Source organism: Canariomyces notabilis, assembly GCF_033297395.1.
Source record: "Canariomyces notabilis strain CBS 508.74 unplaced genomic scaffold N656scaffold_2, whole genome shotgun sequence".
Taxonomy (NCBI): Eukaryota; Fungi; Ascomycota; class Sordariomycetes; order Sordariales; family Chaetomiaceae; genus Canariomyces; species Canariomyces notabilis.
In genome coordinates this window covers 1,689,278-1,707,372 of record NW_027041824.1, presented here as the reverse complement: position 1 = coordinate 1,707,372, position 18,095 = coordinate 1,689,278, and the positions used below count along the sequence as shown (strand labels likewise).

At 53.8% G+C, this 18,095-nt stretch overlaps 10 protein-coding genes across 10 annotated transcripts; 7 read left to right on the top strand and 3 right to left on the bottom strand.

The window, feature by feature from the left end:
* Positions 1-876: 876 nt before the first annotated feature.
* On the bottom strand, positions 877-1,891 carry N656DRAFT_774886 (uncharacterized protein). The gene is made up of 3 exons (XM_064814366.1): positions 1,619-1,891; positions 1,332-1,548; positions 877-1,270 (listed from the first exon to the last, which is right to left on the bottom strand). Exons 1-3 carry the CDS (start codon positions 1,837-1,839, stop codon positions 1,034-1,036), a joined length of 675 nt encoding a protein of 224 aa, XP_064674156.1. The 5' UTR covers positions 1,840-1,891; the 3' UTR covers positions 877-1,033.
* A 64-nt stretch (positions 1,892-1,955) lies between these two features.
* On the top strand, positions 1,956-2,820 carry N656DRAFT_258991 (uncharacterized protein). Its single transcript, XM_064809030.1, has 2 exons — positions 1,956-2,376; positions 2,462-2,820. Exons 1-2 carry the CDS (start codon positions 2,155-2,157, stop codon positions 2,783-2,785), a joined length of 546 nt encoding a protein of 181 aa, XP_064674155.1. The 5' UTR covers positions 1,956-2,154; the 3' UTR covers positions 2,786-2,820.
* Positions 2,821-3,892: 1,072 nt separating this feature from the next.
* N656DRAFT_774885 (glutathione S-transferase) lies at positions 3,893-4,965 on the top strand. The gene is made up of 3 exons (XM_064814365.1): positions 3,893-3,995; positions 4,063-4,085; positions 4,166-4,965. Exons 1-3 carry the CDS (start codon positions 3,950-3,952, stop codon positions 4,874-4,876), a joined length of 780 nt encoding a protein of 259 aa, XP_064674154.1. The 5' UTR covers positions 3,893-3,949; the 3' UTR covers positions 4,877-4,965.
* Positions 4,966-6,055: 1,090 nt separating this feature from the next.
* Positions 6,056-7,028, top strand: N656DRAFT_794875 (uncharacterized protein; the record flags this gene model as incomplete). The annotated part of the gene is made up of 2 exons (XM_064817348.1): positions 6,056-6,602; positions 6,664-7,028. The coding sequence occupies 2 exons, from the start codon at positions 6,056-6,058 to the stop codon at positions 7,026-7,028; spliced, it is 912 nt and encodes a 303-aa protein (XP_064674153.1).
* Positions 7,029-8,571: 1,543 nt separating this feature from the next.
* N656DRAFT_774883 (aldolase) lies at positions 8,572-10,226 on the top strand. The gene has a single exon (XM_064814364.1). The coding sequence runs from the start codon at positions 8,900-8,902 to the stop codon at positions 10,019-10,021; it is 1,122 nt and encodes a 373-aa protein (XP_064674152.1). The 5' UTR covers positions 8,572-8,899; the 3' UTR covers positions 10,022-10,226.
* Positions 10,227-11,032: 806 nt separating this feature from the next.
* On the top strand, positions 11,033-11,332 carry N656DRAFT_774882 (uncharacterized protein). The gene has a single exon (XM_064814363.1). It carries the CDS (start codon positions 11,042-11,044, stop codon positions 11,324-11,326), a length of 285 nt encoding a protein of 94 aa, XP_064674151.1. The 5' UTR covers positions 11,033-11,041; the 3' UTR covers positions 11,327-11,332.
* Positions 11,333-11,807: 475 nt separating this feature from the next.
* Positions 11,808-12,336, top strand: N656DRAFT_258902 (uncharacterized protein). The gene has a single exon (XM_064809029.1). It carries the CDS (start codon positions 11,941-11,943, stop codon positions 12,259-12,261), a length of 321 nt encoding a protein of 106 aa, XP_064674150.1. The 5' UTR covers positions 11,808-11,940; the 3' UTR covers positions 12,262-12,336.
* A 75-nt stretch (positions 12,337-12,411) lies between these two features.
* On the bottom strand, positions 12,412-14,103 carry N656DRAFT_700848 (uncharacterized protein; the record flags this gene model as incomplete). Its single annotated transcript, XM_064810897.1, has 2 exons — positions 12,412-12,988; positions 13,178-14,103. 2 exons carry the CDS (start codon positions 14,101-14,103, stop codon positions 12,412-12,414), a joined length of 1,503 nt encoding a protein of 500 aa, XP_064674149.1.
* A 773-nt stretch (positions 14,104-14,876) lies between these two features.
* On the top strand, positions 14,877-16,215 carry N656DRAFT_774880 (Pam17-domain-containing protein). The gene is made up of 2 exons (XM_064814362.1): positions 14,877-15,844; positions 15,914-16,215. The coding sequence occupies exons 1-2, from the start codon at positions 15,103-15,105 to the stop codon at positions 16,012-16,014; spliced, it is 843 nt and encodes a 280-aa protein (XP_064674148.1). The 5' UTR covers positions 14,877-15,102; the 3' UTR covers positions 16,015-16,215.
* Positions 15,946-18,065, bottom strand: N656DRAFT_774879 (uncharacterized protein). Its single transcript, XM_064814361.1, has 2 exons — positions 17,604-18,065; positions 15,946-17,545 (listed from the first exon to the last, which is right to left on the bottom strand). Exons 1-2 carry the CDS (start codon positions 17,749-17,751, stop codon positions 16,305-16,307), a joined length of 1,389 nt encoding a protein of 462 aa, XP_064674147.1. The 5' UTR covers positions 17,752-18,065; the 3' UTR covers positions 15,946-16,304.
* Between the last annotated feature and the right edge of the window lie 30 nt (positions 18,066-18,095).

The following is an 18,095-nucleotide window of genomic DNA, read 5'->3' as shown; positions in this document are numbered from 1 at the left end:
GTGCAATTGGTCGGGAGAAGCTCCGGATAACGCTATTGGACGGTGACCGGGCAAATGCAAGGGTAACAGTGGAGACTGCCCAATGGCCATTGCGCTGGAACTCCTGGACCACCACGTCCGAAATTGTCCCTGACCAGCGGGATGGGATCGACCAGCGGGTCATTTGTATTGTAATACCCTTACACTGGTGTAAATACGATAATTACAGTATATTACTTGGTACATACGTGTATGTAAACAATGAACTCGACCTACCAAAGTGCACTGCGTTTCAGTGCAACCAACCCATGTACTATAGCATGGGCAGTAAGTAGTTGTCACATCTCACATTTTAAGGACAAGCTACGAAGGATTGTACACTGGATTGATTAACAAATCTTCCCTAACCCTGTGTTGGTCTCGGACCGGCTGAGTTGATGCCGCAGTCGGCTTGATGATGCAGTGTGGCGCCGCAATTTGTGTGCTGAGTCTCCGCGGGCACAGCAGCCCCCAGACATCAATCCTATCGCCCTTTCCAGAACGCAATTACCAACCAGCCGGTACGCCCTGAAGGCTCAAGGGCCGAGGAGCCGAAAAATGTCTTAAGTGTGGAAGGCTTGGATCACATGCAGCGAGGATATGCAGCCGAGAGGCACGGCGTAGGAAATACATTAACGTACGTAAGTGCGCTACGAGCACATCTATTGAAGTCCCTTGCCTTTGTTAGCCAACAAGAACAATGACATATGTGGAAGTCCACTAGTTCGCATGTCACGGTTGGTCCGCAGACTTGCAGACTCGCAGACTCACCGCTTCGGTACGGCTTGGGGAGCAGGGCTCCCGGAACTAGCCGAGTCGAGGGAACGCTGCGTGGCCTCTAGCACGATAAGGGGTAATGTTGATTGAGGATTCCGAGGTCTAGTTCTAGACCACATCCGGTGTTTCCTTGGGCCAAGTTTCAGCTCACGCGAGCTATGTAGTGTGCGATTAGATGAAGATTAGGAACGCCAAGACAAGATAGAGCACCAGAGATTTGGGAGAGCAAAAACAGCGCTCAAAGTTCCAAAAGCACGTTATTCTCAATGATCTTGTCCTTGTAACCTTCCAGCAGGATACGGATCAACGCTTTACTGAGACGGTCGGCATCAATGGCAGCGTACAGCTTGCCAGCGAGCCTGGCAGGAAGACCGGCGTTGGGCGGCAGGATGCCACTTGGCCGGGCGCAGTAGACGACAAAGCGGCCAGTCCTGTCGGTGTCAGCAATCTCACAGAGACCTTGCTCAACTTGACCCTAATGGCAATTCGCTGTCAGCCATATGCGGACACTGATAACAGATTCCGGCAAAACCTACCTTAACATGGCGAGTATCAGCCATGAACTTCAGGGGCTTGGTCTGGTCCCACTCTGCAAACTTTCCGCTACAAAAGACAAAGCGGAACTGACGTCCCTCTGGCAGCTGAGGAGCTAGATGCTCGTAAAACGCCTTCGCGCCGGCTAGCGTGTAGTCCACTTGCACTCGTTTGTACGTCTCAACGTTGGGAAACTGGTCGGCCCTCCCGCCGATCGCCCTGTGCAGAGTGTGACAGGTTAGCTAGCCGTCTTGGCATTAGATATGTGGAAGTGCATCACTCTACCCACCACAAGCAGCCTTCGGCTCCGGCGAGCTGGCTCAGTAGCCCTTCCGGGTACGTGGAGAAATCTTGGTGGATGATGACGGCGATTTTCGGGTTTTTGGCGACCTCGTCGGGCAACGCCTTGCGCGTCAAAGCAAACACCTTGGTAATTCTGTCATCGGCAATGCATTGCCGTAGCAGGGCACTACCGACCAAGCCTGTGGATCCCGTGACAATCACCTTCATTGTGATACAGCGTTAGAGGGCGTTGTGGAGAGGCGAAAACGAAGCTACATGTAATAACCCGGTGGGGCGCGGGAGGTTCACCCCGCATTTTGATCGGAAAACTCCGTGTGTCACATCACTTCATCTCGCGTTAGCTCAACTTACCTCAGTCGAATTAACCACAGGGATCGGAATCCAGACAGGCTCAGAATGTGCATGCTCGGACTGATCCTGACAAGATCGGATCGCACACCATCTCCCTAGTGCAATCTAACTTACAGATCCTTTTGCGCTTGGGCATAGCACAAATACCAGGCCAAACGTCCTTGGTACCAGATGCTGTACATACATTACAAATCACTTCAATTTCCAGCCGCTACGAACGTGAGCTCTGTCCGTACCTCTCCCGCAATCCTGCTCACTTTTTTCCCATTGGACTGCTTTCTAGGGTCAGCTATGCCAGGCATGTTGATGAGGCCAGGTTCGCAAGTTAGTCGCTATGTACTCCGTATCAGTGGACGGAATGTCGGAATCCACATTTCCTCGGCCTCTTCCGAAGTATGTGTAGTTATGTCTACTCATGCACGACTTCGGCCATGGACTCGTCGAAGAGAAGTGAAACATTGGTACTTACGCACATTAGTGGAAGACTCCCTTGCCGTTTGTGGCGGCAGAAGATCTAAGTTCGCCATATCCGTACTCCGTACCAAGGAGGTGGATTGCTTCACACCATCGCGGTATCTGCCGTCTACATACCTATGTACGTCGATCACAAGGTGACAGTGGCTTGTCTCGAACCAGCCACCTTCGGAGAGTGCCGATCAAAGCCTACATCCAAGGTCCCCATGGCCCAGCAGAGTCAAAAGCTCAGGTCATAAACACACTCCGGCCCAAGGCAGTTTCCGAACATGTCGAGGTGGATCTGCCCAGCCTGTGTTTAATTAGGGGTTGGTATTGGAATGATTGAGATTCCAATGCGGCTTTCCTGGGGATCGAGCCAGAGAACCTTCAGATGTGTTTTGGCGTGTTGTGTAGCACTACAGAGAACAGCGTGGGTTCAACTCTGCTGTGGTGTCCAAAATGAACGCCATGGACTTAAATCGCGGTGGATTTAGATGCCCGTTATCTGCAGACTGTTCTCTCACACGGAAGTTACAAACGCATATGCGGGTATGGTCAAAGTGAACAACTGCCTGCCATCTTCCTGTGCTATAACAAAATCGAGCCAGTTCTGGCCTTGAGGACCGGACTGTGGTCGAGGGCATGCAGGTTGTTCGCCCTTTCCGCTGATCAGTACGTTACTTCTCCTTCGCTCTTGCTGTCTTCACTTCAGACCTCAATGCCGACAAACGGAGGAAAGTCCAACCCGGCCTAACTGCTTCGCACCAGTATACCCCCCCCCCTCTCCCTCTCCCCCTCCCCTCTCTCCTGGAATGCCCTGCTTTCATTCTGCGTCCCAGTCAACGGCATCCTCACATCACAAAAAGAGCAGACTTTGACCATGTGAATCTAGGGCGTACTTGTATAGATAGATACCTTAGGTATTAGGCTGAGGAAAGCCTCCCGCGGTGCAGAAAAGACACTTTAAACAGCTTCCGACCGATGGTTCACAGTATCTGACGCTCCGAATTAGCAAACGTCAATCGATCGTATCTTGACATAGTTCAAGATTCATTTCAAATGCGCTGCAGATGTGGTTGAAACCGGATTGTTGGCTGCAAGACTCGATGGTTGGCGACTGCTTGGACGCCTGATTGGCCGTTGGAATCCGTTGCAGGCAGCACTGCAGCATTGCATGAAACGGAAGGACCAACACCATTCAAGTTGGTCTCAAACTCCGCGGATGGAAATTGCTACCTACTTGGCCTCCGCGGCCTCCGCAACGGCAGTTCCAGCCCAAGAAGTAGAAATGGTTCAAGAATACCAAGAAGCCATCTCCCGAACAAATATCTCAAGAATCAACTTCCCTCTCACTACTTCGTCACGCTACGTCGCTAAACACAGGGCATTGACTGAACCACGACCGCATTGAATTCAGGCAGACGCTTACAGTCACCGAGCCACAGCCCGCAGAACCCGAATTGCCCTTCATTCGCCGTCGAAGAACTAATCATACCCCAATTGCAACGAAATGGCTGCCCCATATCCGCCCAAACCGATTCGTATCTGGGTCACTCGTAAGTGCAACTCGCCCAGCTCGACAACAGAGCTGACAATGCCTGTACTGTTGCTTACAAATCTCAGCCCCTGGGCCGAATCCGTGGAAGGTACGCGTACGGGAGAGTCTCGAACTCCCGACCCCAAGGCAAGTTAGATGCCTAGGCTAAGACAGGACTCCTGTGGACAGGCCGTCTTTCTTTTCGAGGAACTCGGCCTCAACTACGAACTAAAACCCTTCCGCTTCGACGACGTCAAAAAGAAGCCCTTCATCGACGTCAACCCCAACGGCCGCACGCCGGCCATCGAGGACCCCAACACCAACCTAACCCTCTGGGAATCGGGCGCCATCTACCAGTACGTAATCGAGGTCTACGACAAGGAGAATCGCCTAGCCTACGACTCGTTCCACGAGCGCCACCTATGCAACCAATGGCTGCATTTCCAGATGAGCGGCCAGGGCCCGTACTGGGGCCAGGCCGGCTGGTTCCAGCACCTGCACCATGAGAAGATCCCGTCGGCCGTCGAGCGCTACTGCAACGAGATCCGGCGCGTGCTGGGCGTCATCGAGCGTGTTCTCGCGGACAAGCCCGCCGATGCCCAGTGGCTAGTGGGTAACAAGATGACGTTTGCCGATATGGCCTGGCTGCCCTGGAACTTCCGTCTTAGTGAGGTGATGCTGCTGTCGTGGGACGAGGTGTGGGAGGGGCTGCCGCATGTGCGGGCGTGGCATGAGAAGATGGCGGCGCTGCCATCGTGGCAGCGCTGCATTGAGATACGCGGTCGCCTGATGGAGGCGCAGGGTCTGCAGTGGAATGGCGTGCCGAAGGGTATTGAGACGTTTACCGAGTATGAGAAGAAGATTGCGGAGGGCGAGGATACCACGGCTTTGCAGCACTGAGCCAACGCCATGGCGATTGGTTTTCGTGGTTACATGTTTCTATCCGATTGGTTAGTTAGCGGTTGACAATGAAATCCCAAGATTTCCAGTGGCATTGTAGCAAGTAACTTGAACTTTGCTATTCCTTTGACCGTCCCTCCGTGTGTTTGCCCTGATAATGGAGCAACTTAATGTGTGCTGAGCTGACGACTACCCGCAAACAAACAACAACAAAACCATGACTGATCATTCTTATCTTCCTCTTTATCTTTCCCTAGCGAGACAATGATAGCCAAGAGACACGCTAAAGGAATTCCTTGCCTGGACAGGCTCTGTGTTTACCTATATAGTGCAACACTTACCATATCACACCGTCATCACCACCACGGCCATGGTCACGGAGACAGTGACGACTACCGTCAATCGCCTCCTTGTTAATAACTGAATATTTAAGGCGGATGTTGAGTATTGGGGGCGTCAAGCGAGTCTCGACTTCGGTTGCTGAGCAGGAACCTTGCATACAAGGTATGGGAATTTTGAAACTGAGGTAGTCTCTTTTCTCAAAGATGTTTTAACATGAAGCTTCACGGCTAAACCTGGTTGTTCGTTCAGTTGCCCGCCTTACTTCATCCGCATCAACCTCCCCGTCAGCCACTGGGGTTGCCCCTCGAGGTTTTCTTGCATTTTTTGGGACAGCAGAGCTGTCTACTACTCCAGTGGCATGAAAGCCTTTCAGGTTATGCTAAGTATCATACTGAACTGATGGGGCACACGATCGGTACATCTCCCTGTGAGCTCCAAGGTGATAATGGTTTCACCCGAACCCAGCCATATGCCATAAGTAAACAGAATGTGGCTGGTGATTGAGTGTTGGTGGTCACGGGCTACTCAAAGGCGTGTCTCAGAGAGACCTTTCATCGGAAGTCGGTGGCATCACTACCATGTCAGAGATTGCATGGCAGCCAGCCAAAAACAACGCATATAACTTCGTCGTGTTATCCTTCAACCTGAACCAGTTCTTCGTTCAGTCGTCTAGCTATTCCTGTTCTACTTACCCATCAAACAATCATCTTTTTTGAAAGCGGTGACAAGAGAAGGGACCCAGCTTAAACAAGGAGAACTTTTGTCTAAGCACTGTCAGCGACCCCAACTTCAAGATTGGTGCCAACTCCGCGTCGGGGCCACCAAGCGAGAGGAACTATGGCCGCACACTTGCCACCTTGGGTGGTCTTGCTGGCCTTGCTGCTTATTATATTTCCTCAGATCGCAACGCCCTTCATCAACCTCCTGGTTAACGCATCGGTAATCCACAGCATCGCCAGTGTAACCATCGCGATCGTCCGGGTATTCCACCGTGCTCCAGCAATCTTGCTTGCAGCCACCATCGATCTCGTTATCGCCATTTATTCCGGCAATTACCAAAGCATGTCCTTCAGTCTGGGTTGCTATATTGGATGGCTTCTTGATGCAGCCTGGGCCTTGGTGTCGGGGTTGAAAAGAGCATATTGGCTTCTGTTCAGCATTATCCTATGGACCTTTGACGTTTCGTCGGACATTATCGGAGAAGTGCTGGCGCTTTGCATCAGCTTTATCCTGCTAATCGTGGTTTGCAATCTGGTCAAGGCAATTTGCGTTGATCTTCTCGCCTTGGTCCTGGAAGCCGTCGGTCGCGGGGGATGCCGCCAGGTCATGAACAGGATCCTCGATTCCATCGACGAAGCGATCAATGCCTTGCCAGGCATATCTGGTAGGTTAACTAGTCTCATAACCAAGCTATCAACTTCATGGATCCAGCTGACTTTGTTCAGTTTCTTCTGGTTCGGAGGGACGGCGGCGACTCCTGGAGTGCGGAATCCGACTCGCTAATTGGGTCTTCGGTTTGCTGATGGACGCGGTTGAAGGACATCCAGCGAACCACGTGATAATCAGACTCGAGCACTTGGTCATGGCAGTAATGGCACTGGGAGGAGCTCTGCTCGAACAAGGAGAAGCCCTACTGGAACAAGGGGGAGCTCTGCTGGACTGGCTCGACGACATCCCGCCTGAGAGGAACGAAGTTGACGGACGTGCAGCGAACTGCTGGAGAACCATGTTCGAGGACATGGTCGCGGAGGGATTGGCGCAAGTCTTTTCTCTGCTGGACTGGCTCGACGGATTGCCGGCTGAGAGATGAGAGGCCTGCGATATGAAAGCACTCGGGTCTAGGGGAAAGAATTCTTGAAGGAGAAAAAGTAAGCCTAGGCTGGGAGCGAGGATCATGTCAGAAATGACGATTACTGTACCTCCGTAGTCCAACGGGATGGCGTTGCGAGAGATTCAGCAAGATAACGCAGAGAAGCAGTGGTCACATGGCTTGCTTGGAGCCAACAGGAACAAATCCCGATGACTTACTCCTTCCCACCGTCGAGCCTCAAGCTCCATTCAAATTGTGATGATTGGCAATTCACTCTGTGGTGGAATTGCAGTTGCACTGTACGGAGTACGTTAGTGTTAGTGAGTGAGGTGCCCCGTCTCTCAATCCCATGGGCCAATCGCGACACCGTAAGCGGGTGTGAATCCGGGGAAAGGCCCCCACGAGACAGGGGAAATGGTTCGAGAAGATGCCTCACGTGAGACATTAGTTCTGCAGAGTGCCCGGCGTTAGCCGCCTCTTGGGCTGCACGAGGCCACCTCATCAGTCAGCGTTGCGTTGCCCCTGAACTTGGAGGGTGGCTAACTCGAAAGGAGAACATGCAGAATCGCAGACAACCCCGAATGCGCTCCCGAATTTGAGCCTCCGGGTGCAAAATCCGGCATTCGACATTCAATTGCCTTTTCGTCCCCCCACGGCAGTGATGACCGAGCTGCTGGAACTGGGTGGGGCAGGCGATCATTTCGCCAATTGGCCAGGGCACGGAAGCCGCGCTTGACCGCTGGAAGGTTGGGATTTTCCCCTGAACAACAGCGGGGGGTTGGACTTTCTTTCGGGACAGGGGCAAATTCCACTTCAGCTTCCGACCGGGCGTGGGGGTCAACATCGAAGACTCCAATGACGCGCCTGCGAAGGTGGTGATTCTTTCTTTCGCCCGTTTCCGATGCCGCTTGCCCGCCACAGGTGCTACGGAATACACGACTTCGTATGTGCGCGTCCCAAGCGTCCAAACCGCCATCCAATGTGCCTTCGTACAACTGCCGTCTTTAATTCCGGATAACGTTACATTCGGTGGATCTAAAGCACACGATGAGAACACACACCTCAGGTGGTGTTGACATTGAACGCCCACAAGTGTTGATCCTATCCATCTCGCGCGCTGGAACTTCCGCATGGCACCAGACCCCGTCATAACCCCCGTCTCGTACCGAGTTCTCATCCTTCGGCCGCCCGAGGATGCATTCGGGATTTCCTTCCCGGTCCTTAGCGTCTTCGCCCAACACCCAACAGGCGACGCCCAATTCTCAACCCGCCGGCTTGGGTTCGGTCGGATCGCAGTGAGAATTGGGGTCGGCATCGCCCCTGATGATGGCCAACTGGCTGACGGCATGCCACGCAAGCCCCGAAGCCGAGCTCTGCGCTGCGCTGTTAGGGAAACATAGGCTTTCGGGTTACCTCGCCCCTGTGCACAGCCTGCGCTTGTGTGCTGCGGGAATCAGACCAGCCGGAACCCCCACGCGACGTAAATGCTTTGCCGTCGATCTAGTGGTTGACCGGCTCTGAGCGAGAGCCTCTCGCGGTGTGACTGCCTTGTTTCTTTGTCCAATCCTTCCACGGGCAAACTCCACCCATTTCGTCTCCTTCCTTGAAGGTTCAGGTCGTCAATTTGGCATTTGCACCCAGCGTCCAGCTGGTCTCCTCAACTGACTTTCCCCACTGCCAATTTGCTTCCGTTGTCTACAAATACCTGGACGGAACATAAATACCCCAAGCCAGCCCTTTACTCGTTGTCCGAGTTCTCCTGAATATCATTGACACCGTAACCACAGTCCCGTGGGACCTCGCAACCCTCTCCATACATCACTCCCTAATAAACAAGTGTTCCCACTTGAGTCACATACCGTACCATCACAATGGAATCAACGCCGTCTCTTACCATGCCCATCACGCCCGTAAGCATATCCCACAGCGGTCTCGAACCCGACGCCACACAAGACCCGGCTCTGCCGCTCACCCGTCTCCCCAACGGCGTCTACGTGCCCATGCTCGCCTTCTTCACTGCCGCCGATCAGATCGACGTGCCCGCTATACAGCGCCACACGGCCCGCCTGCTGGCTGCGGGGGTCGCCGGGTTGGTGGTGCACGGCTCCAACGGGGAAGCCGTCCACATGTCGCGGCGGGAGCGGCGCACCGTCATCGAAGCCGTGGTCGACGCCGTCCGGCACACAGCCGACAGCCTGCATGCGCCCGTGCCCATCATCGCCGGGTGCGCGGCCAGCTCAGTCCGCGAGACTGTCGCGCTGTGCTGCGAGGCCCGCGAGGCCGGCGCCACGCACGCCCTGGTGCTCCCACCGGGCTACTACGCCGGCATCATCAGCAAGGCCGAGATCGTGGGCTACTTCCACGCCGTGGCGGACCGGAGTCCAATTCCGATCCTCGTGTACAACTTCCCCGCGGCGGCCAACGGCCTGGACCTGGACTCGGATGTCATCCTGCGTATCGCCGAGCACCCCAAGGTGGTTGGCGTCAAGCTGACGTGCGGGAACACGGGCAAGCTTGCGAGGCTGGTAGCCGACGTGCCCAAGCTGCCTGGCAGGAGGGAGGGCGACTTCCTTGTGGCCGGCGGCAGTGCGGATTTTATTCTGCAGGGTCTGGTTGCCGGTGGCCACGCAACCATTAGCGGCTTTGCAAACCTCGCGCCCAGGGCGTGCGTCAGAATATGCGAGCTGTTCGAGCAGGGCCGGCTGCAGGAGGCTAGGGAGTTGCAGCTCGAGGTTGCGAGGGCGGATTGGTTGGCCATTCGGTACGGCTTTGTTGGAGTCAAGGCGGCAATGCCCTTCTTCCACGGCCAAGGGGAGGTGTCCTGTGTCGAGCCGAGGCTCCCCTTCAAGCGGCTAGAGGAGGATGACGAGGCAGTGAGGGAGATTCAGCGGGGCATGGCTGGTGTTTTGGCCATTGAGGAGAGGTTAGCAGCTGGGACGGATGACACTACGGTTGCAGATGGGCACCCGAAGTACACATCCATGCTACAATGACGTTTACAACATGAGCATAATGTGGACGGCAAAAGACTGATGGGAATGCTGGCGGCCACCCTGACTGGCCAGCGAGTGTACCTGAACCGACAATGACATTGCCCTTGACTGGTTCGCTGGTCGGACAATTCCTCTACCTAGACGAATTAGATTGCGCAAGCTTTTGATATCATAGAAGGCGTGTGGAATAGACGGAATATTCGAGTTTTCAAAGCCGTCATCCCCCGGGCGGTTTGCCTGAAGTTGCCCCTTTTCCACTTAGGTTACATTCATCGCCAATGTTTGTTTGCTCCCACGTACTCCGAGTCCGTCACTACTTAGCCTTCGTATTTACCGATCTTTCCACTGTTGCACCGCAAGAGCTTGAAACCCGAAGTCAAATCACCTAAATCCTCAAGGGTAGGTGGGTTACACGCCCACCGCTGCAGTCTTACGGCCACCCACGCCCGCCCATATGCATACAACCCGACCATGCAGCCCCCTGCAGCTACAAGGCGCCTTGAGCGGGAAGGATCCCGCGCTTGTTTGTAATTGTCGATGTCTATATGTATGTGTAAACACCCGAACCCCGTGGTACGAGCCGCGCAACATGAAGTAATTCTCAATTTGTCTCTGTAACTCGACAATTAAGGAGGAAAGTATGAGATGCCTCCGAATTTCCCTGTCCACCTTACAACAAAGGCTCTGTTGTGCTTTGCTCAGAGCAAGAGCAGTATTCAAACTTTCTTCCTTGCGGAGGAAAGTCATAAGTAAATTATCATTGACAACATTGTGTGCACATACACGTCAATCGAGGTATCCACAGCGAGACCTTAAGGGGCCTGCTACGTACTAATCTCTTTGGCTGAACTGAACAGACAACACACCCACCCACGAGATGTACTGGACGTCGGTATGTATGTATGTGCACCAGTGCTGTACATTCAAATTCAATGGATCCAAACACGCCACAACGAGCCAACACATTGCAATCCATACAGATCCATTCGAAGCTGCAGAGAGCCAGTGACGATCGACGGGATGCCGACATCTAGCCCAGGGGCTTCCGGCAGTGCCCCCATACCTCCGATTTCGCACTTTATATCCTCATTATCCCGCGCTTGCCGTCAACCCTCACCATCGCCGCCGGCAAGCTCCTTCCCGTTCCCAAATTCCAATCCAACCGGGCGCAGCCTTCCCTTGAGCTATCCTTCACCGCCATCTCACAATCTCACCAGTGACCAATACCTAGGCCTGACGTTTCCGCGAAAAAAAGCTCTCCGCTCCGGCTGGCGGGGCGTCCGAGTCGGGACACAAACATCATGATCCTCGCCAAGCGGGCAGTATCACCCCAATAATGGCAGCTTTGAATATACTTGGTACATAAGGTACCGTAGTGAGGCTTGCACTACCAAGCAAGCTGTTTCCTCCGTGGGGGTCACTTCCGTCTGGGCAAGCCACCTCAGGTACCTACATGTATGTAATTCACAATGTTAGTACACATAGCCGTCCGAGTCTAGACCAAACCCGGGTCGTACAACTTTGTTTCTCGAATGAGTAAAGCAGCCGGACTAGAACCCCCTAACAAGTTGAGCCCAACCACGAAAGAAGCCCCCTTTTTGTTCCTAAAACCTTCCCAAAGCGGCTGCAAATCCACCGCCACCCCTGCCCCCATGAAAAAAGGGGTGCCCAACTAAGTCCCTTCGTCAATCGCGGCGTCGCCTGGGCTTCCGAGTAGGCCCTTCACGAATTGCGGGCCGGGACGGACCGTAATCCGACCGTTACACTTCTCCCGCCCTATTTACCCCGGCGTGCCCGGGTACTAGCATAGCGCAGATCCATTAAGCAGGATTCGCTGCCATTCCTTGGCACTCGGAAGAGCACATCATATACATGACAATATGTATGTCCGCTGATCAACTCCCTCTGCTTGGCTTGGTATGCCAGCGGGTCCGGCCGTCAGGAGTAGTATTCTAGGGTTTAATCCCACAACATATGTATGTACAGTACAGCGCGTTGGGAATCCTCCCCTCCTGGAATCCGTACTGGTAGTAAACAGCGTTGGTGATGCCCGACGTATATACCAGGATTGCCGCTCCCCAACCCCCACGACACCTGCGGCTTCCAACAGCGAAGAGCCTGATGAATCTACCGCTATCCGAAGCAGTGGGGGTTCGATGCCGCCAACACGACTGACCGAGAGAAAGCACTCTAAAAGACTGTCCGCTTCAAGAGTACGTGTTCTCTATTCGGTCAGATGATCTTGCCGTGCCACTGCCGCATGTCCTAGTAGAGACCACGTGCCGTGGACGCCGGGCCGCTGGTTGGTGGTGGTGCTGTATGACCCGCGCCACGACAATTCTCGGATTGAGATCTTGTTGAACTGGACTGGTATAGGTATACCGGTTTGCTCACGCTCGTGGGAAGCTCTGGTTATACCGCGCCAACATGTTGTCGAACGAGCGGAAGCTTGGTGACGGCTGTATCCCATTCCTGGTGAGATCACCGGCGTTCTCTGTCACGACAAATTCCTCATCGGGGGGCTCCGCATCGCTGTCCAGACCCCGCGCATCGAGCCCAGCCTGCTCATCGATGCCGCCTTCGAAGGCTTCAGCGACGCTGGAGTACTGGGGCCCCGAGAAGAAATGGTGCAAGGTTTTCTGCGCCTTTTTGAAGGATTTTGGCAGGCCTGCCTTCTTCCTCTTCTCGTAGCGTCTGATTAGACTTTGGTCTCGGATATTTTCCGCCGGCTCCCAGGTAGGATTCTGATCTTCCGGCCAATCACCCTCCCATAAAACCAAATATTTATGGACGTTCACCCCATGCTCAATGACCCACCCATCATCGAGCAATTCCTTTATCTCCCACTCGCCATCTGCGGCTTCTTCCCCCACGGCTGGTTCATCTTGGAATTCTGGGCGTTTTCTTTTCTTGCCCATCTTAAGTGATGACTCTTTAGGTGGCGCCTTGTGTTCCTGTCCCTTTAGCCTGCTTGCGGATGATTCTGAAGGAAGCGGAGGTTTGGTTGCTGCGCTGGGTGTTGAGAAGCCAGACGTTAGTTCCCTCGAACTGCTCCTTGCGGCCCCGCCACGCGATCTTGCAGGATGGACTGGAACTTGTGATTTGAAAGAGTGACACTGGTCTTGCGGCTTGTTCAAATCGTTCTTGGGATTTGACTTTTGCTGAGAGCCATTCTGTTTTGCGTGGCCGTTCTGGCCCGGGGTGCTAAGTGGTTGCTCGGCTTGCTTTGGTAACCCCAAGGCTTTCGCCCACGCAGGATGTACCTGCCCAGGAGTAGGTGCGCTGGTCGAGTGGATGCTGGAGGGTCCGGAGCCAGAGCTTAGAAAACCCGCTTCCATGGAAACTACGGTGGGAAACGGGTGTTTGGGAAGTGGTGCCGAACTGGCAGCTCGAGAAGGGGTCACAACGCCAGACGTATCATACGGAGCAGCCAGTTGATCCACCGACTCCAATTCTTCATCCAAATCGCCTTCGATCCCCTCACTTTCTGACCCAGCATCGTCGTATAACTGCCGTTGTACGGCAGCATCATCTGACTCGTAGCTGCTGGTATCTCCCATGGTCTCAGCGGCTAGCGCCAGGGCCACTTTCCTCTTCTGGGGTGTTGACAGTGAGGGGCCAGCGACTTCTTTAGCGAGGAGTAGTGCTTCATCTGCAGGACTGAGCACTGTTAGTGTGGGAATACCCTCTTGAGCCTGGGCTGCCTTCTTCGCGGCAGCGCGCTGCTTCTCGGCTGCCTCGCGGGCCCTTTCCTCCTCTTTCCTTTCGGCATTCTGGTACTCCCAATCCTCCAGCTCGCGCGGCGAGACATAATCCAGTACCTTATGGCATGGTATTAGGATTTTGACGGCTGGGAGATCGGTGAAGCCGATGTGGTAGTGAATGAGGCGCCGGGAGGTCTTGGTGGTATCACTTTCAGTCGGGAGAACGAACTGGTCGATGATGTATGCTGTCGAATCGCGGGGGGGCGCTAGCGTAATCCGAGGTGGCGGCGGGCCAGAACCGGGTACGTATCGTCGTATGGAGGGAATTGGAATCTCGATCGTGGTTTTGGGACGCGTTGATCTGCTCTCAGTCGCCATGCTGAGGTTGGATTTGGAGGGGGGGCTGCGGAACGCGCTTCGTTGAACACCGTGTCGCTTAACCTCAGCCCAGGAAGAAGAAGGTAAAGAGACGTTGTAGGATGGAAGCGACTTTCATGTCCCCGAATGAGACACAGAAAGCGTGTCGTCGCCCTCACGGCGGCTGCGCAGTTGAAGGTGCGAGGTTGGGAGGTTGGGTTGAGGTTGTAGTTGTGCCTCAGTTCCCCAACCTAAATTACTACCTAATTACCTAAGCGATTATTTAACCGTTGCGCACCCCACTTAATCTCGTGGCCGGTCATTTCTATAGGCTAAATGATGCTATATACTTTGATAGAGGAATCAGATAAACTTATTCTATAAATATTTAAATCTAGTTCAAAGCTTGATTATATTGTTCCTATTATATTCTTGATATCTTTAAAATCGAAGTCAAGCATTTACTAAGTTATACCTCTATATTATTCTTTTCATTTTGGATTGAATTAATATTAGAGCAACTTTAAAACAAAATTCAAAATTAAATTCAGTGATAGAATATTTGAAGTGATATACTATCTCCCTTAAATACTATGAACGATATACTAATACTTTACAAGTACTAATGCTTTATACATAGTAAAGGGTAATACTCTAGATTATAAGCTATTCACTAGGATGTCTAGCGTATGCTCTATCTGAAAGAGGCTAAAGGGTAGCTTGTAAGACCCGCTATCCTTATCGCTGGCTTATCGCCCACTGCCCTGCATCAAATGCTTGGTTCCTGAGGCTCGCGAAAATCGAAGCTTCGGTGCTCCACCACAGCTCTCCAAGGATTCCATCACAGATTCACAGCAACCTTGCTGGACCAAGCGACTTGCCCAACATCCCCTTCGTCATCCACCACAGAGGCTTTGTAGCCTCACGTTTACTCAGCTATCTCCTTCAGGTCTAATTGACTGGTCCATACCATCAATTGCAACTGCAGCTTTTCGACAGTACATTGCTCGCGAAGCCACGATGCTCGCCCCAACAGCAACAACGATGCTGCGTGCGGGCGCCGGCCGCTCTGTCGGCGCTCTTCAGCCAATGCTCATGCGCGGCGCCGCATGCCCTTACTCTGCCGGGCTGATCCTGACGACGACGTCGTCTTTCTCTATGACCGCCCCGTCGAAGAAACAACAACTTCAGTCCGCTTATGCCGCCAGACCTCTCTCAACCTCCGTTACCACCAAGCCGACCCCCTCCTCTGTCGTCGCCAAATTCCGCCCCCAACCACCCCAGCGCAACGCATCATCATCCACCCGCCATCACCAACCCGCCGCGGGGGGCACGCAGGACGCAGAAGCGGACGCCAACGCCGCGGCAGCAGCCGCCGCCGCGCAAGCGCACGCGCACCCGGAGCAGCCGGCCCTGGACTGGAACACATTCTTCCAGCTTCGCAAGGCACGGCGGCGATGGCAATTTGGGTTCAGCGTAGTGTCGGCGCTGGGGAGCGGGTTCGCGGGCGCGGGCCTGCTGGGCACGGGCATGCTCGACTGGTTGGTGAGCCGGATCCCGCTGGACCCGCTCATCACACTGGGCGGATTGACGCTGAGCGCGTCGGCGCTGGGGTGGCTTGTGGGCCCCAGCCTGGGCTCGGCCGTGTTTAACACGTTCAAGAACAAGTATAAGGGTCCTATGGCTACTAAGGAGAGCGAGTTTTTCGCCCGTATTAAGAAGCACCGTGTTGATCCCAGTGCGAGTTCGGTGCGGAATCCGGGTGGGTGATCCTTTTCCTTTTCTCGTCCTGCTGTCTGGGATAAAGCACGGTTCTAACTTCGCGCGGCAGTACCCGACTTTTATGGTGAAAAGATTTCGAGTGTGGCGGGCTATCGGCAGTGGCTGAAGGATCAGAGGGCGTTCAACAAGAAGCGGACAGGGTCTGTATGAAGGGGAAAGGAGAGTTTGCTTGTATGGATAAGCGAGTACCACCCGGTGTTGCAAAAGGATGCGTCATAGTATGCGAAGGTAGGAACTATTGAACAGACGGTAATCACAGTTGATGGTGTTTTGGGCCTGCTTTATTGTAACATAGTTGGCGAGGAATCCCCAGAGCGACTAATGAAAGTCTCCTCTTGACATGTATCCCCAGAAATTACCCTCAAGTCTTCCTCTGCAACATGAATACCCCCGACCAGCCCTCTCAGCCCCCGTTTCTTTGGGGCCCTGCATTCCGAGTGTTAGATGAACTGAAAGGATGGATCAACCTCCTCCTTCCAAGCTTTCATGCCCCCGATAATATCCACAATCTTCCTCTGCCCACCATTGTCTAGCCCGAGCTCCTTTAGCTTCTCGACCGCTTCCTGCGAGTCTAACCCCCGGCGGCACACCACAAAGATTGGGGTATCAACCCCAGTCGACACGGTGGGCAGGATATCGTCAACGGGGGAACCGTCCCGTTTGATAGCCGCCGCCTTCATGAGAAACCTGGAAAATGGGAGGTTAACAGCGCCGTCGATTTTGCCCAAAGAGAAGTGTTCCTTCTCTCTGGTGTCAAGCAGGATATGCTCTGGTAGCTCGCCCCTTTCCCTCGCCCGATGATACGCTGCCGCTGTGATGCGCTCTTCTGGGGGAAGACTGCGGCTTGATGCTGGTACGCTACAGAATTGGTCGTAGTTGGGGTTCCCGGATTTGATGCCCTCTAGTGTCAAGGTAGAGTTCTCGCCACAGGCGAAGCAATTTTTCTTCCGGCTGCCCATCTTCAGTGCCCGAAAGGAATACGGGCCGACGGCGCTCTCTAGATCGTATGTGTATATTAAAAGGCTGGGCTGTCGGAGATTTCTGTCTGGACCATCACTTTGGGATGTCAAATGGAGAGCAGACGCGATAATTTTGATGGCCTCTCCTGCTTGTGCCACGCCCATCATTCCCACTACGGGGCCCATTATACCGGCCTCGCCACAAGACATCATGGAGCTCGGCGGTGGGGGCTTTTTGAAGCAACATCTGTAGCAAGGAGCGCAATTCCCCTCGACAAGTCCTTGTGGGGTAGGCGGGCAGTTTAGCACAATCAGCTGGCCTGATTTCTGGACAGAGGCGGCAGAGACAAGAGGCTTCTGTAGAAGCACACAGACGTCCGAGATGAGATATCGCGTTGCCAGGTTGTCGGTGCAGTCCATTACGAGGTCGTATTGCGAGATAATATCTGCTGCGTTTTGAGGGGTGATGTGTACGGGGTGGGGGATATAGCTAGGAAGGGGATTCAAGCCCTCGAGATGGGTGATCAGGCTGTCCACCTTCTTCATGCCAATGCGTGAGGTGGAGTGGCCCACTTGGCGGTGCAAGTTGGACAGCTCGACGACATCGCCGTCGACGATTCCAATAGTTCCCACCCCAGCGCCGGCGACATACTGAGCAGCGGGACAGCCGAGACCCCCGGCTCCGATGATGAGCAGCCGTGAGTTAATCAGGCGAAGCTGTCCTAGTCTATGTGAGCAAAACTAACAACAAAAATGCGCTAAACACATTAAGTATCTCACCTTCCTTTCCCACTCCTGGCACGATCACCTGGCGTGAGTATCTCTCGAATTCCTCGTCTGTGAGTCGCCGATTGTCCTCATCCTGGATAGAATTGGTGGTACCATTTGCGCCGTTAATATGTGTGCCATCTTCTGTTATCTGCTGCATGGCTTCAGGACCAGACTCAACAGAGAGGGAAAGATCAAGACGCAACGTTGCTAGGTGTCTTGGTCAGGGTGAGGGAGCCAGACGCATTTTCCGATTCCGCAAGCTCTGTGCCCTGGGTAGGCCTTCTGGCTATGATGAAAATTAGCCTGCACACCTCACAAACCCGTCGAGCCTAGCTGAGGACTCGTTTCCGTGGAGGATACCAGTGACCAAAGGAGTCAGTCTCATGGACAGATTGTGGTTGTGACTTGTGAACTTGTGACCGTTGTTCTGCCCCTCCCCCTCTATGTAACACCGAGATAAGACAAGCCACCTTGGGTCGGTGGACTTTGGCTCTTGTCCCG